This window comes from Vigna unguiculata, chromosome 6, assembly GCF_037176805.1.
Source record: "Vigna unguiculata cultivar grain cowpea cultivar isolate G323 ecotype 2 chromosome 6, ASM3717680v1, whole genome shotgun sequence".
In the NCBI taxonomy this organism is placed as follows: domain Eukaryota; kingdom Viridiplantae; phylum Streptophyta; class Magnoliopsida; order Fabales; family Fabaceae; genus Vigna; species Vigna unguiculata.
Window position 1 is genome coordinate 18,963,637 of NC_140797.1, and position 26,143 is coordinate 18,989,779.

Below are 26,143 nucleotides of genomic sequence, written 5' to 3' on the forward strand. Positions count from 1 at the left end.
GGATTTATTAGTCTGATTTACCAAAGAAACAATTGAGTGTGGATCCCAATCACCTGAACTAATCCAAGATAATCCAACCAACGATGATGCTAACAGTTCACATAAGAGAGAATCTGGAAAGAAGACTGCATCACTTGAATCCATCGAAGAAGACAATGTTCCATTGAAGCTCTTAAAAAGAAATATTAAGAAGGAAAAAGCAGTGATTTGAGATCCACTTTTAGTTATTCTATTTGAAGACAATTTTTTTTATGCCTTTCATTTTGGGAATGTAATATGTCTACGCATCGTTTTGTCTTTAAATTCATCTGAACTACAACTTCTATGTTAAATTTCATCTTTAATTTCATCTGAACTACAACTTCTATGTTCAATTTCATGATAACAATATTATGCGCTTTTGAGTTACATTATTTAGATTTTAATTTATTTCATACGCTGGTGCACAAGATATTGTTGACATTTTTCAATTTTTGTCAACAAATATGACTACCAGCTACATCAAAACTTACGAAAATTGATTTCATTTTGTAGCATGATGTAATGAAAGTCGTAAATAACATATCTTTTGTGAAAAAGATTTTTTGTTTAAACTTGTGTGACTCATAAATAAGATATATCTATTTTTTCTCACAACATAATTTATAAATGTCTATTTTTCATAATATTTACTTTTCATAAATAAGATAAATATGGCAAAGCAATTATCTGTTGACAGATTTTAAGTTGTCACAACAGAATTGGATGCCATATACAATTTTGATTGACTATTTTTTTTTGACTTATCTTCTGTTAATTACTAACTTATTAAACATTGTACAATATAATTGAGATATTTTTATACAATAAGTACGAATGAAATATTATATTTTTACGTATAATATTATATATTATAGAAGTTCATTTTTGGGAATTTGTTATTGGTATATATTACATATATTATATTATTATATTGTGTAGCATAATAGAATAATTTAATATATCTTTAATAACGTTATATCTTTTTAATGTTTTATTCTGTTATTATCATCTTCCCATTTTCCAATGCCGTAATAATTACATTACTGTTGAAGAATTTATTTGTAATCGTCCCGTCTTTTCATGTGTCATTTGTCTTCTATAAATAAATATTCATCTCCATTCTACCATGAAGATTAAACTTCAAGATCAGTTCAATCATATTCTACATTCTTCCAACTTTTACTCTACTATCTCTCTCAAAGTTGAAGCAAATGGAAAACAACTTCAATGAAGATGACGTTATTAATAGAATGAGTAGGTACCAGTTCTCTATTATTCACCTTCAGGACGAGGTAAGTTCATTGTCAAATTTTTCAGACATATTTTCTTTTACAAGATTTCTTCTACTCTTTCTATTTGTGTGACGAATTTCTTTTCTCTTTTACAATATCCTGATTTTAACCTTAACTAATCCATTTTTTTCTTTAAAAAATTCTCTCTTTTAAGGTTGTTGGTTTTGTGGATCGTGCATTCGCCATTCTTTATGATGACGATCTTGAGCGTCAATGGACTTTAAGAGATGAAGAAGGCAATAGACATGTGGTTACTTATAACAAGAATTTACAAAAACCAATGCTAATTGGAGGATGGACTGAATTAAGGCACATATATGAACTTCACGATTTCCACACTATTTATTTTGGATATATGGGTGATTCTTGCTTCCACATCACTATTTTTCCCAGTAAATGTAAACCTTTGTCTATTGCACGTTTTCTTAAAAGAATTGAGGCAGATCAACCCCTTTTCAATGGACCGAAGTTGCATTTCTTCATATTTCTGAATCCAAATCAATGCAATGCTAGCCATCTGGTGAGATTCATTTCATATTTTTTACTAAATGGATGTTTCTTTCATATTTTGATTTATGTTTCCAAATTATTTTAAAAATTTAATCCATATACTAATTTCATTAATACTTTATGTATGTTTTAGGATTTGCCAGCTGATTTTGGCAATTATCTTCGTCAAGGAAATGTACTATATATAGTAGTGCATAAAAAAGACGTCTGATTGTACCTACATAAAAAGCAAATGTTTTGTTAGTTGCAAGAACAAATCAACTCTGAAATAAGTGCTATATATATGAATGATTCTGATATATTAACACTCAGCACTGCATGCTCTTTCTATTTTTAATGTTTGTCTTCTGAAACAAGTGCTTCCTATTATAATTACATATATTTCTGTTTCCACAATTGTGATTAGAGGTACAAGCTAGACAAAAAAGTTTAACAAAGACATTCACCAATATAGTAATAAAACAGTAAACACTTTTCCATCCATTTAGTCAACTTACCTTTATTTTTGCTTCTTCCATTGTAACCTTTGAAACTATTCCATAACATTTATGTACTGTAATGGAGCATAACGATTGTAAAAATGCAAGGCTGAGAAGGAAACTGGTGCTACAACAAAGGTTCAATGCAAGAAGTAATCAACATTCATGTAAGTCATTAACATCTTACTTAAACCATTTATCTTTTCTAATTCTTCATCAATAATTTATTTAAAAATGATGCATTTGTATGTTTGTATGTTTTTTTATGTTGCAGATGACAAAGAAGAGAATGCAAGAAAGAAAACTAAATTTGCAAACCATTCTTCTCAAAGTAAACAAATCTCAGGATTTCTTTTTATATAGATATATTTGTAAATGTATGTTTTGGATTGTAACTTCACAACACAGATGCATACTCAAACATCTTTGTTGTTTTAATCACAGATAAACCAACTGTATCTCAAAGATCATTTCAGAAAAATATAGACAGGATTCCATTACAACAGTTGGATATTAGTAAGTTTTTTTTTTCTAAGCTATATCTTTACAGATTGTTGTTAAATGAATCAATGAAGTCTTTTTTTTTATTTCTTTAATATCAATGCTTCTACAATAATCCTTTTCCAGATGTTGACAACAACAACAACAACCTTCACAATATGAATTCAATATTTCACAAACAAATTGGTCAGTTTTGAAGTTCTTCCAATACTTAATTTTAACATTGTTTATGAATAATATTAATTCCGTCTCACTTTAAACTAAGCTTCGTTTCAATGCACTAACTGTCAACAAATTTTCAAGTTTTTCAAGTACTTTAGTTGAACAACAAATCACTTCACAATCTGCAACTTCTACTTTAACTTACCATAGTTCTTTCGGTATATTTCTACATTATTCTTAATTTCTTATATACCTATTTAAATGACAATTTTAAAATTTATATCAATGTTTTTGAATGACTCCAGCTTTTAACAATAACAGTCAGAGAAATTATGGACAAAATAATTACAATTCTAGTGCAGTTAAGTACATTTGGATTCATACTCACAATGCCAATGCAGGTAAGACAATTGTTTTCTGTTGTTTTTCATAGGTGGGAGATCAGAGGTTGTAAATGAGTCGCATTATGTTTCTAAGAATAAAGTTGTCAAATATCCTTTTCAAGTCATACAATCACTTCAAAACGGATTCAATCTTGATGATGAAACAAGAAGACAACATAATTATTCAGACACAACAAATGATGATTCAACAACGATAAGAGATGATGGTAATTCAGATATTAAACTTATTGATGTTAATATAAATTCCTTTGAAATCATTAATTAGTTTTCATCTTACTAATATTGAAGAACATACTACAAGTACTACAACTACAAATGAATTGTATTGCAAAGGAGAGTTACAAGGTACATAATGTCCAACACAATTGTATATAACTGCAGATGTTTTGTAATGATGTTCAGAACTGCTCAATATTGGAGAACCTTGCTTGGAATGCCAATACTGTAATGCTCAACTTTGGTATGAAGAAAGAGCAGAAAAATGTAACACCTCAAAGGGAGTTGAATTCCCATTGTGTTGTCAAAAGGGAAAAGTCCAAATTCCATTATTAAAAAGACCACCTAATGACTAACAGAGTCAAGCATTTAAGGTCAGTGAATATATTAAATAATTTCATTATATGAAATATTTAAATACATGTGTTGACATGTATTCTCTTTATTATTTTTTAGTTCAAACACCCAGGAATCTGTTATAGATGAATCATTGGTTGCTGATTTGATTCAAATGATTGACAATCATAATGTTCTTGCAAAATCTTTTAGAAGAGTAAGAGATTTGTCACTGGAACATATGGAATCAGATTTCACGCTAAGACTATTTAGAGGCAAAAACAAAGACCCTAGAGTCTACAATACACCTTCATGTGATGAAATAGCTGCACTTATAGTTGGTGATTTTGGCAATATGGATGTAGGCAGAGATATAGTGGTCAAAAAATGTTCTAGTGAATTAACCAGACTGCACGAAACTCACACAGCTTTCATTCCACTGCAATATCCTCTCATGTTTCCATATGGAGAAGATGGTTATCAAGAGGATATCCCAATAAGAGAATCTCATTCAAAAACAAAATCCAGGGTAAGAGTTAGAATTTCTTTGCGAGAATTTATTGCCTTTAGAATACAACAAAGAGCTGTAGAAGCAGGAAATATTGTGAATGCATGCAGATTGTTCCAACAGTTTCTGGTCGATTGCTATACAATGGTTGAAGCCCAAAGGTTGTCATTCATCAGAGCTAATCAGAAGTTAATTCGCTGTGATATTCTTAATGGATTACAAGAAGCTGTTAATAGAGGAGAGACAGATCCTTCTTTAATTGGAAGACGTATTGTCTTGCCTGCTTCTTTCATTGGTGGTACCAGATACATGTTCAACAATTGTCAAGATGCTATGGCAATTTGTAAAAAATTTGGATATCCGGATTTGTTCATTACTATAACATGCAATGTGAATTGGAGTGAAATAAAAGAATTTGTCTTAGCAAAAGGCTTAGCAGCTTTGGATAGACCTGATATTGTATGTAGAGTGTTCAAAATGAAGCTGGATGAAATGATGACAGATTTTAAGAAAAAGGACTTCTTTGGAAAAAGCACTGCAAGTATGTTATATATGAAGTAATATACATTATATAAATTTTTATTAAATTAAATTTTGACAACTATATTTATTTTTTATTTATATATGCAGGAATGTACACAACAGAATTCCAAAAAAGAGGTTTACCTCATGCACATATACTTTTATGGTTGGATGGAGAAAGCAAGTTGAAGAATTCAACTGATATTGATAAAGTAATATCAGCTGAATTGCCAAATGCTAATTTGTACCCCAAATTAGAAAAAGTTGTCTCAAGTTACAAGATTCATTGACCATGCGGACCTGCAAGACATAATTCACCTTGCATGAAGGAATGAAGATGTTCTAAATTTTATCCAAAAAAATTCACATCTTTGACTTCAATTGATGAAGAAGGATATCCATGCTATAGAAGACTTGATAATGGTAGATTTGTTGAGAAGAATGGAATTAAGTTGGACAATAGAAGTGTTGTTCCTTACAATCCACCACTTCTAATGAGGTATCAAGCACACGTCAATACAGAGTATTGCAACAAGACCAATTCAATAAAATATTTGTTCAAATATGTGAACAAAGGTCCCGACAGAGCTACTCTTAAAATAAGCAACAACTCTGCACAGTCTGAAAAATCAACCATTATTGATGAGATCAAAAGGTATTACGATTGTAGGTATTTATCACCATGTGAAGCTGCTTGGAGAATATTTGCTTTTGACATCCATCACAGATGGCCTCCTGTTCAGAGATTGACCTTTCATCTTCCTGGCCAACAATCAGCTTTGTTTAAAGATGATGATGATATTAATGTGGTCTTCAACAGATACGAAAATGCTAACACAATGTTTCTAGCTTGGTTTGAGGCTAACAAAGTTTATGAGGAAGGAAAACAATTGACTTATTCAGAATTTCCAAGCAAATTTGTGTGGTTTGCCAAAGAAAAAGAATGGAAACCAAGGAAGAAAGGCTACAACATTGGTAGACTTACTTATATTCCTCCTGGTTCTGGAGAACTTTATTATTTGAGGATATTACTGACCATTCAAAAAGGTTGTATTGATTATCAAAGCATTAAGACAATTGATGGAAAGTATTATGAAACATACCAAGAAGCTTGCTATGTTTTGGGATTGTTGGCTGACGACAAAGAATATATTGATGCAATCAAAGAAGCAAGTGAATTTGCTTCTGGGTATCAACTTAGAAGATTATTTTTTACATAGTTGTCGATGAATACAATTTCTAAACCAGATATAGTTTGGAATTCTACTTGGAGTATCTTATGTGATGGAATTTTGTACCAAAAAAGGAAGGAGATGAACTTACCAGGTATTTCATATTTTTTTTTAATTTGCTATACATATATATTTTAATTGTATTATTTACTTATTGCAGGTCTTCAAATTCAGACTGCTGAATTACAAAAACTATGTCTGCTGGAAATAGAGGAAATGCTAATGTCAAATGGTAGAAGTTTGAAAGATTATCCTTCATTACCTCAACTTGATCTTTCAGATGTACATACATTCAATAATAGATTTATTGTTAATGAGCTGCAATATAATAAACAAGACATGGCGAAAGAACATGACAGTTTGTTTAAAGCACTGAATGATGAACAAATTCATGTATATCAGGATATCATGACAACAGTTCTTTCAAAGAAGGGAGGATTCTTTTTCTTATATGGCTATGGTGGTACAGGTAAGACTTTTATGTGGAAGACATTGTCGGCTGGTCTAAGAAGCAAGGGCATGATTGTTTTGAACGTAGCATCAAGTGGAATTGCTTCTTTATTACTTCCTGGTGGAAAAACAACACACTCTACCTTTTGCATCCCACTGTTAATTAATGATGAATCAACTTGCAACATAGCACAAGGTAGTCTCAAGGCAAAACTTCTTATGACAACCAGTTTGATTATCTGGGATGAAGCACCAATGATGAATAGAATGTGCTTTGAGGCATTTGATAGAACACTAAGAGATATTATGCGAAATGTTGATGATGCCAATAAAGACAAACCATTTGGTGGCAAAGCAGTTGTCTTGGGAAGTGACTTTAGACAAATTCTACCAGTTATCAAAAAAGGATCTAGGTTTGATATCATAAAATCATCAATCAACTATTCAGAGTTATGGAATTGTTGTAAAGTGCTAAAGTTATCCAAGAACATGAGATTAAGTACTACATCAAATACTGAAACAGCCAATGATATTCAAGAATTTGCTGATTGGATATTGAAGATTGGAGACGGGAAAATGGATCTAAATGAGAATGGTGAGTGCATGGTTGAAATTCCAGAACAGATTCTGATTACAAACACAGATTTACCTTTATTGGCATTGGTTGAATTTGTTTATCCTCAATTTGTGGTTAACATGTTGAATCCTAATTATTTTGATGATGGAGCAATTTTATGCCCAACAAATGATTCTGTAGAGCAAGTAAATGATTTCATGTTGTCTTTAATTGGTGGTAAAGAGGTGACTTATTTAAGTTCAGATACACCTTGCCAATCTGATGAACAAGATGAAGTTCAATCTGAATGGTTTACATCTGAATTTTTAAATGATATCAAATGTTCAGGGATACCAAATCATAAACTGAAGTTGAAAACAGGTGTTCCAATTATGCTCTTGAGAAACATTGATCAAGCGAAAGGTCTATGTAATGGCACAAGATTGCAAGTCAACCATTTAGGCAAGAATGTAATATGTGCAACTGTAATTACTGAAAAAAACATTGGTGACAGGATTTTTATACCGAGAATGGATTTAGTGCCATCTGATTCAGGGTTGCCTTTCAAATTTCAAAGAAGACAGTTTCCGATATCTTTATGCTTTGCAATGACGATTAACAAAAGTCAAGGACAAACACTTTCTACAGTCGGCCTTTATCTTCCACAACCTATATTCACACATGGCCAACTATATGTTGCTATTTCTAGAGTCAAAACCAAAAAAGGATTGAAAATACTTATATTGGATGAAGATGGAAAGGTAACAAGCACAACTAAAAACGTTGTGTACAAAGAAATTTTTGAACTGTTATAAATATATATCAATTGATTTTTGTTATTTTCTGCCATGTAGGAAAATCATGGTACAGAAAAAGTTGAACAAAGAAGTCATTGTGTACAAAAGGAAATTTTGTACAAAACGAATTTATGAACTTCAATACCAAAGGATACATTCTAGGTATGTAATTTTTTCTTTTTTTATTCTTATATTAACAAAGTAGTGTATTAGTCATATTTTTGTTGTTTGTGGTTGACGATAATATTCAATGAAATCAAATATTAACTTGACATACCACTTTAATTACATTCTAAATTGATCTATTCTATTGATACACTTCAACATCTTTTTAAAAAATTAGATTCTCATCATATAGATTATTAAATATCCAAAAACCCATTGCTATTACCACAATTATTACATATAAAAAAAACCCGTGCGTTGCACGGGTAGAAGGACTAGTTATTAATATGTATAAATGAATATAAAATATTTATTAAAAACAAATTTATAAAATAATGTAATAAAGAATTTTATAATTAATAATTACTTTTTAATCCTTATTTTATAACAATTTAAAAAATTTCGTTATTAATTATTTTTGTAAAAATAATTTCAAAAGCCATGTTTGTACATCATTTTCATAATTAAGTTGAAAAATAAATTGCGACCATAATTGTAATCTTTATATCACCCTCAAATCATTGCATAACAAAGATGATTGAAAAAAAGTGGAATTTCCATCTTCCTTCCCCTCTCTCCGTCAAGGTTGATTCGAAGGAGAGGGAGATGATCAATTCAAGTGGATTAGAGTGTGAATTTTGTGTTGTTCACTTTAAATAGATTAAAGGTGAAAGAGGGTGGTTTTAGAGTAAACTTTGTTAAAGTTTGTGAGTGATTTGATGGTATGATAGATTATAACTTATATTTAAATCAAAGAAAAACAAGATTACCAAATTGTGCTTCATTTTAAAAATGATAAAAAATTATCATTGTATAAGTTTGATTTGTTGCAGAAAAAATATTAATATGTATAAATGAAAATAAAATAGTTTATTAAAAAATATTTATAAGATAATGTAATAAAAAAATTTATAATTAATAATTACTTTTTAAACCTTATTTTATAACAAATTTCAAATTTTTGTTATTAATTATTTTTGTAAAAGTAATTTGAAAAGTCATATTTTTACATCATTTTCATAATTAAGTTGAAAAATAAATTGCGGACATAATTGTAATCTTGATATCACCCTCAAACCAAGACATAACAGAGATGATTTGAAAATAGAAGAATTTTCCTCTTCCTTCCACTCTCTCCCTCAAGGTTGATTGGATAGAGAGGGTAGGATGATATCAAGTGGATTACTATGTGAAGTTTGTGTTGTTCACTTTAAGTGGATTAAAGGTTTAAGTGGTGGATTTAGAGTAACGTTTGTTTAAGTTTGTGAGTGATTTGATGGATGTGATAGATTAGAAATTATATTTAAATAATAAAAAAACAATATTACCAAATTGTACGTTATTTTAAAAATAATTAAATATTATCATTATATAAATTTGATTTATCGTAGAAAAAAAATGAAAATGTATAAATGAAAGTAACATATTTTAATAAAAAAAATATTTAAAAGATAATGTAATAAAAAAATTTATAGTTAAAAATTACTTTTTATACCTTATTTTATAACAATTTTCAAATTTTCGTTATTAATTATTTTTGTACAAATAATTTGAAAAGTCATATTTTTACATCATTTTCATAATTAAGTTGAAAAATAAATTGTGGACATAATTGTAATCTTGATATCACCCTCAAACCAAGACATAACAGAGATAACTTAAAAATATAAGAATTTCCCTCTTCCTTCCACTCTCTCTCCCTCAAGGTTGATTGGATGGAGAGCCAGAGGATGACATCAAATGGATTATAGTGTGAAGTTTGTGTTGTACACTTTAAGTGGATTAAAGGTGAAAGTGGGTGGATTAAGAGTAAAGTTTGTTAAAGTTTATGAGTGATTTGATGGATGTGATACATTAAAAATTATATTTAAATCATAAAAAAACAAGATTACCAAATTGTACTTTATTTTAAAAATAATTAAAAAATATCATTATATAAGTTTGATTGATCGTAGAAAAAATATGAAAATGTGTATATGAAAGTAACATATTTTAATAAAACAAATATTTAAAAGATAATGTAATAAAAAAATTTATGATTTAAAATTACTTTTTAAATATTATTTTATAACAATTTTCAAATTTTCGTTATATTTACATCGTTTTCATAATTATGCTAAAAATAAATTGCGTACATAATTGTAATCTTGATATCACCCTTAAACCATTGCATAACAAACATGATTGAAAAATAGAGGGATAGGGATAGGATGGAGGCCAGAATTCAAGTGGATTAGAGTGTTAAGCTTGTCTTGTTCACTTTAATGGGATTAAAGGTGAAAGTGAGTGGATTTAGAGTAAAGTTTGTTGAAGTTTTTGAGTGATTTTGATGAAGGATTGACCCCAACCAAGGATGGAGGCACATGCTTAAGAAGACTAAGCATGTTTAGAAAGGAAATTCACTAATCATTCATCTCTTTCATTTGTGTTTGTTATTTTTGATTCCCTAAGTTGACTTAGGTTAATCAACTTTAGTTGACTTTACTTAAGCCAACATGCTAATCTATGTTTATTTGCTTTGTAGGTTAATTAGGAGTAAGAAAGCAATGCTAGGTGGTGCATGGTGATTGGGGAGCATAAATGATGTGGAGGAGAGAGCAAAGCAAAGGCATAAAGCATAAAGTAAAAGGCATAAAACAAGTGTACCTATGTACCTTTGGTCTCCTTTGTTTTCTGCACACTTTGCCCACTTTTTGGAGACATATGAGATATATTCTTTGTCTCCTTTTTGTGCTAGAACAAATTAGCCTTGCACACACCATAGTTAGCTCTTTTGTCTCTCATTTTTTGTAACCTTATTTGACCTAGTTTCTAGAAGGTAGGGTTAGGTTTTTGTAGAGACATCCTTAGGTATATTTTATTTGCTTAGAGGCCCCTAAACTATTCTATATAAGGGGTGATCCTAGACATGTAAAAGGGTTGAAAATTTTCAAGTAAAAACACTCTTGTGTCTCAACCATTTATGAGAGTTTCCTCCCTAGGGAGTGAATACTTTTAAGCTTTATCTTGCATAGTAAATGGCAGCACACATCCACTTATCTTCAAGGTTGCCATGGCTTCTAGCCTAGGCTTGTAGTGGCATGCTTCTCACATTTTTATCACTTCTTTCCTTCCATTATATGTTTTCTTCTTCATTTAATTGTTCTTGGTTTTCTATGGTTTGTGTGCTTTCCATTTCCTTTTTGTTTGAACCAATCCATCATCTTCTTCTTTTGAGCATTGTGAAAGGAACCTTCACATCTAGATAACATGCTATCTTAATGTCCAGTGGGGATTTCACTTAGTTTTCTTAATCAACTCACTCCATATTCAATAATCTTAAAAAGAAACAAGATAATCCTTCATCATTTGGTATCTAGAGCCTGGGTTATCTTGAATATGGTGTTTTTCATGTGCTAACCTTGTCTTGTTGTAGGTATCTTTGTATGGTTCGAATCCACTTCCATTACACACAAAAAGCAGTGTTGGCAGAAAACTTGACCATTTTAAAACATTAAACTGCACCAGGTTATCGGTCCAAAAATTACATTTTTGGTGTCAAAAGAACCAACCCATTTGGAGTTCTGTGGAGAAAGATATGATCAAATTAGTGAGCAAAGGTCAGATCTGCCAAGAATACGTGAATCAGCGTTTTCAGGTTCTGTTGTGGCAGTTTGGCTACGGTTTTTACACCTCTTTAAGCTTCTAAATGTGGTTGGATAACATTCTTTGGATGCTTATTCTTTGAACCTCAAATCCATGAGTTTAAATGCATGATAGCTACATGTTTGTATCTTTGTGTATGTCATGTTGTCTTTAAATGTGTCTAACTTTTGTTTGAGTCATGTCATATGTTAACTTGAAGTTTTCTTATTCTTGTTTTTCCAAGTATTTGAATCTTGCTTTCACTTTATGTCTTGCTTGATGTATGCTCCATGAAATTGATTTTGGCCTAAAACTTGAGGAACTAAGTGTCCAAGCCACCTAAAACTCTTTCTCACCATTTTATGAAACTAGTTGTGAAAGAAGAAAATTTTGCACCATTTTTTGCCTAAAAACCGAGAGCAACCTTGCTCCTTGGTGAACTAAAAGTGTGTTTTTCACTAGGTGTTATGCTACTAGTTTTCATACTTGAGAATTGGGTGATATTGGCTAATTAGCTCCATGCTTTAACTTGGTTATGATCTTTCTTGGTGTATGCATGATTTAAGACTTGAAGATGCTTGTCAAGTGCTTTCCATAGAGTCTTTAAAATGTGTTTTTCTTGTTTTAGTCTTGTTAAAAGTTTTGTCTTAAACTTTTCTTCTTTAGAGTTTAGCTTTCATTGTTTTTGTGCTTTTTTTGCTTGTCACTAAGTGTTCTTTGTTTTGTCTTAATAGTTTTCTTTTCTTGAAACTCTTGGGATGTTGTGGCCGAATCACTTGTCTTGCATTTGAAAGGTTTTGAACAAGTTTTGAAAAGTGTTTGCTTCACTCCTTTGGTGGATTTTGAGTGCTAGCCTTGCCTTGTTACTTTAGGAGAGTGATCTAAACACCTGGGTTACATTTTGGGTTGGATTTGGTCTCAATTTTCATGTTGTCTAACCTCTAATCCATTTATTTTGTCTCGGATTTGAGTGTTTTTGTTGTAGGAATCATGGCAAGTTCATCAAATGCACCTACACCAAACAAAAACAATACATTGATGAGATTGCTTCGGGATTTGGAGTTATCTAGGAAGGAGGCCTTTCAATAATTGAGAAAAGACAAGGAGCAAAGTGACCTAAGAATCCAAGAGCACATTCAAAGGCTTGAAGCTAGGGAGCAAGAAAGAGAGGCTAGGAAAAGAGGGCATTCTAGGTGCAACCCATCACAAGAGAAGCAAACTCCAAAGATTCCTAAGTTCAAAGGAGAAAATGACCCAAACATCTACATTGAGTGGGAACAAAAACTGGACCAAATTTTTACCATTCATGTAATGGTGATCAAAAGCAAGTAGATTTGGTAGTCTTAGAGTTTGAGGATTATACCATGACTTGGTGGCCTCAATTATGTATGGACAATATTAACCAAGAGCCACTCGCGAATTCTTGGAAGGACCTTAAAAATTTGATCCGCGATAGATTTGTTCCTTCCTACTATAGGAGGGAGACTCTTTTGAAGCTCCAAATGCTTCAACAAGGGTCCATGTGTGTGGATGAATATTACAAGTTAATGGAGTCCATGCTTCTAAAAGTAGGACTCCAATTTGAAAGTGAAGAGGAAAAGGTAGCTAGATTTGTGAGTGGGTTAAGGAGGGACATACAAGATTTAGTAGAGTTATATGAGTACTCATTTCTCGATAAAGTTTTACATTTGGCCATCAAAGTTGAAACTCAATTGCAAAAGAAAAAAGAGGCCAAGAGGAGTGGTTCATATAATGACTACTATTCTAGTACTTGGAAAGGTAAAGAAAGAAAATATGATAAATCACCACCCAAGAGTTCCGAAGACCCACCTCCTAGGACTAATTCGTCTAGGCCTTCTAATGAAACTCCTAATTCTTCTCAAGGTACAAGGACAAGTTCTATAAAATGTTTTAAGTGTTTGGGATATAGGCACATAGCTTCAAATTTTCCTACCAAAAGAACCATGGCCTTAAACCTTAAAAGAGAAGTAGAGAGTGAACATTTTTCTCCCCCTTCCCCCAAAATTACTTTTTCCCACACTTATTCTTCAAGTGAAAGGATTAAACCTCTTGAAGGTGGATTGTTAATGATAAGGCACCAACTAAGACAAGTTTCCAAGGAACTTGACCCTTCTCAAAGGCAAAACATTTTTCATTCAAGGTGTCATATCAATGACAAATTATGTCCCCTCCTCATAGATAATGGAAGTTGTGTAAATGTGGCTAACACAAGGGTTGTGGATAAGCTTGGCTTGAAAAATATCCCTCATGCCAAGCCCTACAAGCTATAATAGCTTAAGGAAGAAGACATTAAACTAACTCAACAAGTCCTCATTAACTTTTCAATTGTGAAATTTTAAAGATGAGGTGTTATGTGATGTTGTGCCTATGGAAGCAACTCATATTTTTCTAGGTAGGCCATGGCAATTTGATAGAAAAGTCTTTTATGATGGCTATGCTAATACCTATGCTTCTCCTTCCAAGGCAAGAAGTTCACACTCCTACCTCACTCACCCAATCAAGCAAATGAGGACCAAAATAAAGTGAAAGATAAGAGAAAAGATGAAAAGGAAAAAGAGCAAGTTACCTCCAAAGTGTTGCTTGCCTCCAAAAAAAGATTTCCAAAGCAAGATGGACATCACCATTCTTCCTTCTCTTTCAAGGCTCAAAAGGAAGACCCAATGCGCAAGCATGAGAGGAAGAATGGTCTAGAAAAGAGGGATGGCCTATCATCGTTGATTGGAGGGAGAGAGATAGGATTAATTCAAGTGGATTAGAGTGTGAAGCTTATCTTGTTCACTTTAAAGGGATTAACGGTGAATGTGAGTGGATTTAGAGTAAAGTTTGTTGATGTTTGTGAGTGATTTGATGGATGTGATAGATTAAAAATTATATTTAAATCATAAAAAAACAAGATTACCAAATTGTGTAACACCCCATTTAATTTATAATCATGATTAAAGGAAGTGTCACACAAGATAATACTGAAACATAGTCCTGGAGTTTAAACACTACTCCATACAATAACCAAGGCACACAACTATGCCACAACTAAACCAAGAACAATGTTCATCAGTAATCAAAATAGGAAATTAAAAGACAGACTACTATCTGAGCCATAGCCCCAAAAAGAAAGTCCAAACCAGTAGAATCCAGCCTAGAAGGCTAAGTAGTGGAATCATTTCTTCCCTGTTGACCTCGAGTACCTCTCACATTTCCTCCCATCAATAAATTGATGATCATCGCAAAAGTAGAAGAACAACATACAAAGCAATCAAACAAACAAAGTGTAAGCTAGAGTAGAAACAGTTTATCAAGTAATCACATACTATTACACAATCCAAACAGTATTCATCAACCAATCATGTTACAATGTTTCAATGAGTTTGAGGCCTCCTACTACTCTCACCATAGGAGTTAGTCTACTCTAAGATCACGAGGAGGATTCGGCTGGTGGCTTACGAGATAGCCTTACCTCCTTAATTGGCAATCCTTCACCCAGTATTCCACGACTCACAACTGAGGAAGTATGTGTTTGACCCGGCTCATGTGTTGGAAGCCGAGGATATACAGGTCAGAGAAGACCTCACTATGGAAGTACCACCCATCACTTTAGAGGATAGCAAGGTTGAGGAACGCCGAGGAAAAGTTGTACGTCTTGTTAAAGTCATTTGGGATCAGAGAACAGGTGACTCGACTTGGGAGTTATAGGAGGACATGAGAAAATGACATCCACATTTGTTTACCTGGTGAATCTTTATTTTGAAGGTCAAAAATTTTTGTTGTTGAGGAGAATGTAAAACCCTCTTTTTCTGCCCTAAAAATTTAAAAGGGGCCTAACTCCATCTGTTGGGCCTAAGTATGGCCCATAGGGTGTCCGAAGCCCCTAAGGCAGCCTAACCCCTTTCATTTCTGCCTTTCTTGCAAAACAGTAACTTACCTACTCTCATTTTCCTTTCCCAGAGCTCTGCTAAGGTTTGAAGTTTAATCAAATTCAAATTTAGCTCGACCTCGTTTTTGCTTATGTAAGTGGTTCGTCAAGTCATACTCTTCTTCACTAGTTTGGAAATTACTGTTAGGGTTCCTTGTAGTAATCTTGTGCCCCTTTTGTGTTAGGGCTTGTAGCTCTTAAATCTGCTTCGGGAACTTTCATGCTCATTCACTTAAGTGTTGAGGTCGTTTGGCTGGCATTTTCCAGGCAAGGGAAGCTAGAACCCTCTTGTTTGGTGCGGTGATTGTGGTTTTGCTTGTATTTCGTGATGTTTCAGCTTATATGTTACTATGGATGTATGGTATGGTTGGCATTATTGTTTGGGTGTGGAAATGTGACTGTACAGGGAAATAGTGGCGAGAAATGCGTGTTCTCACCCAAGCGAGATTTGTAGAACAAGCCAGATTCACACTCAAGCTCTCGCTCAAGCGGAGTGCTCTCGTTTGAGCGAGGCATCTCGCTCAAGCAAGAGGGGCTCGCCTAAGCGAGAACGCGTAAGAACTTTGGCTCGTCGCTGCAGTTTTCAGCCTAGGCAAGGGACCTTGTTTTTGAGCGAGGGGACAACTCGCTCAAGCGAGGAGGGGCTCGCCTTAGCGAGAATCCGCATTCCAACAACCCTCACTGTTGGTCGTCTCGCCCAAGCGAGGACCTACCGCTTGAGCTAAAGAGCCCTTTCGCCTAAGCAAGGGCTCCTGGCCTGAGCGAGGCTAATGCTTGAGTTTGTGCGATGTTTGTTGTGCTTTATATATTGACTGGTGATCTACTGCATAATTTCATTACCTTGTTAAGAGTATGAATGAGTTAAGTATGCAAAAACTGTGTGATCCTTGGTTTGAAAATGACGGGTTCCATATGATCTTGGTTATGATCTAATTGAGATGGTTGGTAACAAAGTGGCATGACATTGATATGAAATGGAGTTCCATATTCATGGTTTGAGAATAATGGATTGGTATGGATTCATTGGGAATATGAAAGAGGTGGGTTATGAGGCACTGGTATGTGATATATGTATATATATGTATGTGCATGTTAAACCCTTCTTGATTGATTGACCATGATTAGTCCGTGTCAGTGCGTAATTCCTTGGAATCTCTAGGTGAGATTTTTAGGGTCGTGCTTCAGTGGTCGGGACGTAATTCCATGACCCTTGTTAGTGGGTGTCCATGGTGGTGCCCCATTTATATAATTTGGTAAGGATTCAAGGTAAGGATTGCATCCTAACAATCTAAGGGGTCAGTTAGTCTCACCTAGAGCGGACTGACTCTTGTGGTGAGAGTAGCAGGAGGCCTGAAACTCATTAAGGGCTAACCTTATGTGTGAGGGAATTGATTCATTATAACACTTGTAACACTTGTAACACATAGCTCGGGGGTGAGTAGAGGTATGCACCACAAGTGCAAGCATCCGCTGAATCCGATCAGGTTATATGTATCCGGATGATTCGAGTCAAGTCTTAGTGTATTGACTGAAAGGTCATAACATGCTTGGGTGATATATGTATATCTGATTGCATGATAAAAATCTTTTTGGCTTTAGCTTACCCTTTGCTCGTTTGATTGCTCTGTATGTTATTCTTCTACTCTTGCGACGATCATCAATTTATTGATGGGAGTAGATACGAGAGGTACTCGTGGTCAACAGGGGAGAGACGATTCCGCTGCATAGTCTGAATGGGTTGGGCTTCATGTTCTTGATGGGCTTTCCTTTAGGGCTATGGCCATGTACCTGTCCGTCTTTTTGATTTCTACATATTCTTTTAAACTTTTTATCTAGTTTCCTTTTCAGGTATCGTGGTGTGCCTTAGGTTGTAAGGAGTTAAGTTTTAAACTCCAGGATCGCGTCGTTATATTATCTATATATGACGCTTCTTGTAATCTCGTTTATTGAATTAAATGGGGTGTTACAAATTGCACTTTATTTTAAAAATAATTAAAAATTATCATTATATAAGTTTGATTTATTGTAGAAAAAATATGAAAATGTATAAATGAAAGTAAGATATTTTAATGAAAAATTATTTAAAAGATAATGTAATAAAAAAATTTATAATTAAAAATTACTTTTTAAACCTTATTTTATAAGAATTTTCAAATTTTTGTTATTTTTACATCATTTTTGTACTGTACCTAGCCAAACCCAGTCAAGTAAACAGTACACACGTTAAAACCACATACCATCTAGTACCCGGACACAACCGGCACTAGTCATCTAGGCAGGTAGCCGGCCAAAACCGACTACTTGCCTAGAAGGTTAACCCACTTCAATACACCTCTGGAACCTGTTTTAGGACCAGGTCCACTCATGGCCCAAGCTGGGGCCCAAGCTAGAGCCCAAGCTAGAGCCCAAGCTAGAGCCCAATCTAGAGCCCAAGCCAAGGCCCAGCCCATGAAATGGTCAAACATCATTAATGTCTATAAATACACGTGGACCCCATCATTTAGAGGTACGCATTCATTAATTGCTGATTTGACTCTTTAAGAGCTTTGACTTACTTGAGCTTCGGAGATTCTTCTGCAGGTAACCCCTCCTGGGTTCAAGCCGACATGTATCGAATGGGAAGAGGCCTACTGAGGAGATAGCGGACTACATGGTAAGGTGACTCTTGTGTCTGACTTCTTGTTTGTTCCTTGCAGGAACAATTGGCGCCCACCGTGGGGCACGAGACAAACATCCTTAGTACCCGTTTTTCTCCGAAGATGGTTTCTACCCGCAGCAAAGCTGGAGCTAGCAGGCAAGTTGACGCTGGTCCCTCTGGACCTCCTGGCGTCACCCCTGACTTGGCTGCTATTCTAGACGGCCAGATGAAGATGCAACAGGAAATCGCAGACCTGAAGAAGCGCAACGCTGAAGAGATGGAAGCGCTCAAACAAGAGAACTCCCGCCTCAGGAGGAGAATCGAGGCAGATGCCGACCTAAAGGGAAAAGCCAAAGAGACCTCTGAAGCCGTGAAGTCTCCGGCTTTCCAACCTACAGAGGAAGAGAGCGAATACAACCCCACCCCCCACACCTTCACCTCCACCCAACAAACCCCTCTCACTACCACACACCCCCAACACCTCTCACCCAATCACCCAGGGCTTACAGCACCCTCAACAACCCATATCTCCCCACAACCCACATCCCGCCTCACAACATTACCTCCACTTTCCCTACCATGATCAACCACCCACCACCACCCCACATTCCCACCCCTCACCAACCCAGACGCCGCCACCCGTTCACAGACTTTATCGCTAACACCCCCCTCCCAACCCAGTGGGAACCATTCAACCTCGACCGATACACTGGCGAAACTGACCGCGACGAACACCTAAAAGTTTACATCACACACGTCGCCTTGTACACGTCCCAGGATGCAGTTTTCTGCAAAGCTTTCCCCACAACACTCAAAGGCCCTGCCCTAGAGTGGTTCACCACCCTCCCACCCTACTCCATTGATAACTTCGACACCCTTTCCCACATGTTTTCCACACATTTCGTCGGCAGCCGCCCTCACCAAACCACCACCATGTCCCTACTGGGCATCCGACAGGAACCCAATGAACCACTCAGATCGTTCATCGACCGCTTCAGCAAAGCAGCCCTCCGTACCCCACACCTTAACCAGGAAATGATACTCCAATGCATGACCCTCACCCTACAACCCGGACCCTTCGCTAACAACGTCTACCTTCACCCACCCACCTCCATGCACGAACTCAAGTTGCGTGCCGCCGACTACGTGCGCATGGAAGAAATGCAAACCCTTCACACCAAATTTTGCAACGACTATGCCGCCAACACCTCCAACCCCAATCCCAACCCCGTACCCAATCCCACCCCACAGCCTCACCCGCGCCCCGATACTCGTCCACGTGAACCCCGCCAACCACGTTTCACCAGATACGCCCCACTCACAGTCGCCCGCTCACGCATCCTTGACGAAGCCCTCCAAGCTGACCTTCTCCCCCCACCACGCAAAACAACCACCCCTCCAAACGCTGACATGACCAAGTACTGTCGATACCACCGCAATCACGGTCATACTACAGAAGAGTGCAAAGCGCTACAGGATAAGATCGAAGAACTGGTACGCGCCGGCCACTTCCGCCGCTTCATCTGCAGAGATGACCACACCTCCTCTCGAACCCACCACCCCCCACGACACGACCACAGACGACAACCAAGCACTGCAACCCACAATAACCCACCCCCCCAACCCAATGACCAACACCCACAACCCGCCCACACCAACATCGCCCCTACCGACCCCCCCTTGCGAGGCACCATCAACACCATCTCTGGTGGCTTCGCAAGCGGAGGCTCCACCTCATCCACCAGAAAGAAACACCTCCGCCACATACAATCTATCAACCACATCACCCAAACCCATCACAAACGACGTATGCCCCCCATCGTCTTCACTGATGATGACTTTCACGGCCTCGACCATCAACAAGACGACCCCATGGTCATCACAGTTGAAATTGAAAACTACGCCGTTAAAAAAGTACTAGTAGATCAAGGCAGCTCAGTTGACATCCTCTACTGGGCCACTTATCAAAAACTGCAACTCCTTGACACCGCTATGATCCCATATGACGAACCCATATACGGCTTCTCTGGCGAACAAGTCTCTACCCGGAGCTATATAGACCTCCATACCGTCTTTCGGGAAGGAACCCAAACAAAAACAATCCCAATCCGCTTCCTAATAGTCGACGCACCAACATCCTACAACATACTATTGGGACGACCTTCCCTCAACACCCTCAGAGCAGTCGTCTCCACCCCGCATTTGGCCATGAAATTCCCAGCACCGTCCGGTGATATTCTAACCATCCACTGCGACCAACGTTTGGCACGCGAATGCTACATGGCAAGCTTAAGGCCCCAACTCCCAATCCAACAGACAAACCATATCGAGCGACCATCTAACTCACGCATAGCCTTATCCGGCGAAGACCTTGATCCCAGAATAGGCCGAGATGCCCATCTTGAACCAGTCGAGGACACAACCCCCCTGGAACTCCCAAACGGCCATTCCATCAACTTGGGCACTGGTTTAAGTTTCGATGAACGTGCCACAATCACACCCATACTTATAAACAACGCGGATCTCTTTGCTTAGTCAGCTGCCGACCTCCCAGGGGTAGACCCTAACGTCGCCTCCCACAAGCTCTCGGTATATAAAGAAGCCCGCTATGTATCTTAGAAAAAACGCAAACTAGGTGAAGAGCGCAGGCAGGCAGCCAAAATAGAAGCCGAGAAGTTGCTGAGCGCAGGATTCATAGATGAAGCGCATTACACCACCTGGTTATCTAACGTTGTCTTGGTCAAAAAGGCCAATGGTAAATGGCGAATGTGCGTGGACTACACAGATCTAAACAAGGCATGCCCTCGCGACGCCTACCCCCTACCCAGCATCGACCGCCTTGTAGACGGCGCGGCAGGAAATAAAGTACTTAGCTTTCTGGACGCATACTCAGGCTACAATCAAATACCCATGGCCGCAACAGATATGCACAAGACCGCCTTCATCACAGACGATGCTAACTACTTCTATAGAGTCATGCCCTTCGGCCTCAAAAACGCTGGGGCAACCTACCAACGACTAATGGACAAAGTCTTTAGCCACCTCACAGGACACTGTGTTGAAGTTTACGTCGATGACATGGTCGTCAAATCCCCAAGCCATCATCAGCACGCTGTAGATTTGGAGGCGGTTTTCTCCGCATTGCGCCAGTACAACCTCCGCCTGAACCCTGAGAAGTGCGTATTCGGCGTGGACCGGGGTAAATTCCTCGGTTTCATGTTAACTCAACGCGGCATAGAGGTTAACCCCGAAAAATGCAAGGCTATCATCGAAATGCGTAGTCCCACCACCATCAAAGAAGTACAGCGACTAATTGGCCGCCTCACAGCTATATCCCGCTTCCTACCAAAACTAGCAGAACAAACTCAACCCATAATCCAGCTCCTAAAGAAATCCGCCCGGTTCACGTGGACCGAAGATTGTGAACAAATCTTCCTTAAGCTCAAAGCATCCCTAACCTCACCCCCCATCCTCCGCAAACCTGACACTAACCAACCCCTGCTAGTATACATCACGGCCACCGATCACACCGTCAGCGCTGCCCTTGTCCAAGAAGCAGAAGGCACCCAACACCCTGTTTACTTTGTAAGCAGGACACTCCAAGACCCTGAAACCAGATACCAAATGGTAGAAAAACTAGCCCTATCCTTGGTCCACGCCGCACGCCGCCTGCGTCCATATTTTCAAAACCACACCATAACCGTCAAGACCGATTATCCAATTCAGAAAATACTGGAAAAACCAGACTTAGCCGGGCGCATGTCGTCATGGGCCGTTGAGCTCTCCGAATTTAACATCCGCTACGAACCACATGGCCCCATCAAAGCCCAATGTCTCTTGGATTTCGTCAACGACCTACAACAAACACCTATCGAGGACCAATGGACGCTTCATGTAGATGGCTCCTCCAACCCAAGAGGTGCAGGTGCCGGCATCGTATTGGAAGGCCCCAACGATATCCTCATCGAGAAATCCCTTCATTTCGCTTTCAAAACGTCGAATAATCAAGCCGAATACGAAGCTATACTGGCCGGTCTCTCTCTAGCCCGTGAAGTAGGCGTCAAAAAGTTAATATGTAAAACCGACTCCAAACTCACAGTAGGCCACTTGAACGACGAATTCCAAATCAAAGACCCCATCCTCCAACAATACTACCATTTGGTCCGTGCAATCATCCAATCCGCTTTCGAACTAGTCCGCGTTGAACACATACCCAGAACCGACAACATCAGAGCCGACATCCTTTCCAAATTAGCCAGCACCAAACTCAAAAGCCGCAACCGATCCCTACTACAGCAAACACTATCCACACCCTCCATCACACACACTTGCCATACGTTAACCCACACCCCATCAGACAATCTCACCCCTACCCAAACCCCAAACTGGACAACCCCTTACGTTCAGTACCTCAAAACTGGCAACCTCCCACCCGACGCGGACAAAACTTGGTTGGCCAAGGCCGCCAGGTACACTATGGTAGGCGACGACCTCTACAAACGCGGATATGGCCAACCCCTACTTAAATGTGTCACGCCAGAACAAGCCCAGTACGTCATTAAGGAATTACACGAAGGGATTTGCGGTTATCACTCAGGCGCGCGCACCATGGCCACAAGAGTTCTCAGAGCCGGGTACTTCTGGCCTACAATAGAAGCGGACTGCCAAGACTACGTCAAAAAGTGCAAACCGTGTCAAAAGCACGGCAACCTCATACATCAAAAACAAGAACAACTACACCACATATTATCCCCCTGGCCATTCGCTAAGTGGGGAATGGACATCCTCGGACCATTCACACCCGGCAAAGGACAGGTTAAATTCCTCATCGTAGCCGTGGACTACTTCACCAAGTGGATTGAGGCCAAACCTTTAACCACTATAATGGCCCAGCAAGTCCAGCAGTTTGTGTGGAAGGACATCATATGCAGATACGGTATACCCCATACCATCATAACAGACAACGGCCGACAATTCATTGACAAGGAACTAGCAAAATTCTACACCGGTTTGGGCATCAAACATATCACAAGTTCTGTAGAACACCCACAGACCAACGGGCAGGCGGAAGCAGCAAACAAAGTTATCCTCGTGGAACTGCGAAAAAGATTGGATACCGCTAAAGGCCGATGGCCAGAAGAATTAATTGAAGTGCTATGGGCCTACAGATGCACCCCCCAATCGTCAACTAATGAATCCCCTTTCAGCATGGTCTACGGCGCATACGCCATGATACCGGTAGAAATTGGCGAACCATCCCTGCGCCGAGAACTGTACGACCCAGCTCAAAACCACCAAAACATGGCTTTGCACCTCAATCTCCTTCCCGAACTTAGAGAAAAAGCCCAAATACGCAACCTCGCCGCCAAACAACGAGCCGCCAGGAAATATAACGCAAATCTGCACCCGCGTTCGTTTGTTGTAGGAGACTTAGTATGGAGAATGGCCAGCAGTGCTAGAAAGAAGGATGGCAAGTTCTCCGCCAATTGGGACGGTCCATACCGCATACGAGAAGCACAGGTGGTGGAGCTTACCGCCTAGAGCAACTCTCTGGGGAAGAAATTCCTAATACATGGAATGTCTCCCACCTCAAGTTTTATTTCAGCTGAACATGTATCATAAGCCCATCCATACTTGTAACCACGGGTGTACTCTTTTTCCTCACTTGGTCTTTTTTCCCTAAGGAGGGTTTTGGCCAAGGGGGTTTTAACGAGGCACCCCCATTTGAATAAATGAAATGAGTGGTTCTCTACTTATGACTCTATACTACTCCACTTGCGTTTAATTCGTTTAAGTTCCCCACCCTTACCACAAGTAAGCGGCCTGGGTCGTTTACCCTCTACTTGTGTTTAATTCGTTTAAGTTCCCCACCCTTACCACAAGTAAGCGGCCTGGGTCGAACACCCTCTACTTGCGTTTAATCCGTTTAAGTTCAACAACGTACCCCTATTTAAAAACACATGCAACACAACATATCTCATATTCCTATCACATCCTATCATCAACAACCACAAAACACACATATATCCACAAGATGCATCATATTAAAAACAAATGAAAATATTGTACGAATTATTACAGACTTAGAACTCATTGCCAAACAAAACATGAAAAATATCCTAAGCTGCTTCAGCGCCATCACCCTTCACGGTCACATCCGCTTCCTTCTCTGCCTCGGGCGCCTCAATCCCAACCCCTTCCTCACCCTCTTCATCCTCCCCCACCAGCTTCCCACCAACCACATCCTTATCTACATCAAACCTTGAATCCAGTGCATCCACATTCTTGTAGAAGAAGGCCGCTTGCCGCAACCCCTTCTCAAAGCCGTTGATATGCTCCTGGATAACACTATTCTTCAGATCATCCAACTCACCCACAGCACCCTCATACTTATCCTTTAGATCTTCATAATCCTCCTCCATCTCCCCTATCCGCTTATTCAACTTCTCCTCGGAATCAAGGCAACGAACCTTCCACGACGCCAACCTCTTTCGCTCAGCCTCCCACCCTTCCTTCTCCTTCTCCAACGCCGCCTTCTCCTCCGCCAACTTGTCCAATTTATCCTGCAGTCCTCCCGCCTCCTTCACTTCCCTTCTGTAGAGGGACCCAACACGTCTACTCAACACCAGCGCCTTACTCCCAAACTCAACCATGGTTCTCACAATATGATCAACCTTCATATTGTCGATGGAGTTCACAACAGTATCCGGCAAGTTGATTGAAATGTCTTTTCTCACACATATCTCTGGCAACTCGATTAACCCGGCCTCCGGCAACTTCTCGCCACTGGCCGACCTCGCCCCGTCCCCTGACCCAAGAATAACTGCTCTTACTCTTTTCACATCCTTACCCTTCCCGGGTCGAGGCGGGAGCTCAGCCCTCCTCTTCGTGCCGCCATGCACGTGTACTTCTACCACAGACTCCTGCAGATTGGGGACATCAGTTTTCCCAGCCTCCTTGGCCTTGGCGGCCATCTCCTTCCTCAGCGCTTAGAAGAGCGCCAAGTTCTTCTTGCCAGACTGCGCCATATGTCCTGCAATAACATATCACAACTCGGATCAAAACAACTTAGCATCATTAACACAGTTTAAGTAATAAACAGATACCTTCAATATCTATAATCGGATGCACCGAATTATAAACCCTAACTAAGCCCTTAGTGGGCAACTTATCCACGAATCTTAATAACATCCCCACCACCTCCTTATCACCGGACGACAACTCCTCCACCCCCATATCCTTGTAACGCGAAGGGTTATTGGTCCAACTGAAAGGGAACTTCGTACTCCCATCCGCATTCAGGAAATGCTGCTCACCTCCCTCCTTCACCACAACCTTGAAGTATCCATCCTTGAAGTGCTTGAAAGACTGGGAGAAAGCATCCAACCTACTGATGCTTAAAAGAACTTCTCGGTAGCCCCTTCCTGCCCGTGGCATACCCGGTCTATGGCGCTCACTCTCTCCAATGGAACAATATCTCTACTGACCCCTCTAGACATGACGGGTGTACAGTTTAGCCAGGAATTCAGCAGACGAGACCACCTGAACAGAGATGATTGTTCACGAACATCAGATGCAACCCACGTATAACCACCCCTAGCAGGCCAGTTGCTTTCCTCCAGTTCCTCAGGGGGATCTTCTCGGATCTCCCTCACCACCTCCATTGGCACCCCGCTTGTGCCAACTCCAGCACTAACACCCTCTCCACGGAGCCGGTCATCTCTACTCCTATCTGACTCGGTACTCTGACTACTACTAGACGTAGATAACGATGAGCTATCGCTACTAGACATACCTGT

General features: G+C 38.6%; 2 protein-coding genes across 2 annotated transcripts; both read left to right on the forward strand.

Moving 5' to 3' along the window:
• Window positions 1-1,232: 1,232 nt before the first annotated feature.
• Window positions 1,233-16,431, forward strand: LOC146885628 (uncharacterized). The gene is made up of 12 exons (XM_085675018.1): window positions 1,233-1,313; window positions 1,468-1,833; window positions 1,957-1,998; window positions 3,772-3,852; window positions 4,055-4,970; window positions 5,060-5,224; window positions 5,345-6,124; window positions 6,344-7,950; window positions 8,044-8,053; window positions 15,278-15,463; window positions 15,892-16,006; window positions 16,113-16,431. Exons 1-12 carry the CDS (start codon window positions 1,233-1,235, stop codon window positions 16,429-16,431), a joined length of 4,668 nt encoding a protein of 1,555 aa, XP_085531144.1.
• A 4,934-nt stretch (window positions 16,432-21,365) lies between these two features.
• On the forward strand, window positions 21,366-23,953 carry LOC146885629 (uncharacterized). The gene is made up of 3 exons (XM_085675019.1): window positions 21,366-21,543; window positions 21,850-23,617; window positions 23,950-23,953. The coding sequence occupies exons 1-3, from the start codon at window positions 21,366-21,368 to the stop codon at window positions 23,951-23,953; spliced, it is 1,950 nt and encodes a 649-aa protein (XP_085531145.1).
• The last annotated feature ends 2,190 nt before the right edge of the window (window positions 23,954-26,143 follow it).

Bases quoted from the DNA above. Each gene is read 5' to 3' on its own strand.
- LOC146885629 (XM_085675019.1), top strand. From the start codon at position 21,366: ATGGACAAAGTCTTTAGCCACCTCACAGGACACTGTGTTGAAGTTTAC. The intron at 21,544-21,849 runs GTAAATTCCTCG...AACCCCTGCTAG, and splicing joins CGTATTCGGCGTGGACCGGG to TATACATCACGGCCACCGAT.
- LOC146885628 (XM_085675018.1), top strand. From the start codon at position 1,233: ATGGAAAACAACTTCAATGAAGATGACGTTATTAATAGAATGAGTAGG. The intron at 1,999-3,771 runs GTACTATATATA...AATGATGTTCAG, and splicing joins ATTATCTTCGTCAAGGAAAT to AACTGCTCAATATTGGAGAA. The intron at 5,225-5,344 runs GTTACAAGATTC...TTGATGAAGAAG, and splicing joins ATTAGAAAAAGTTGTCTCAA to GATATCCATGCTATAGAAGA.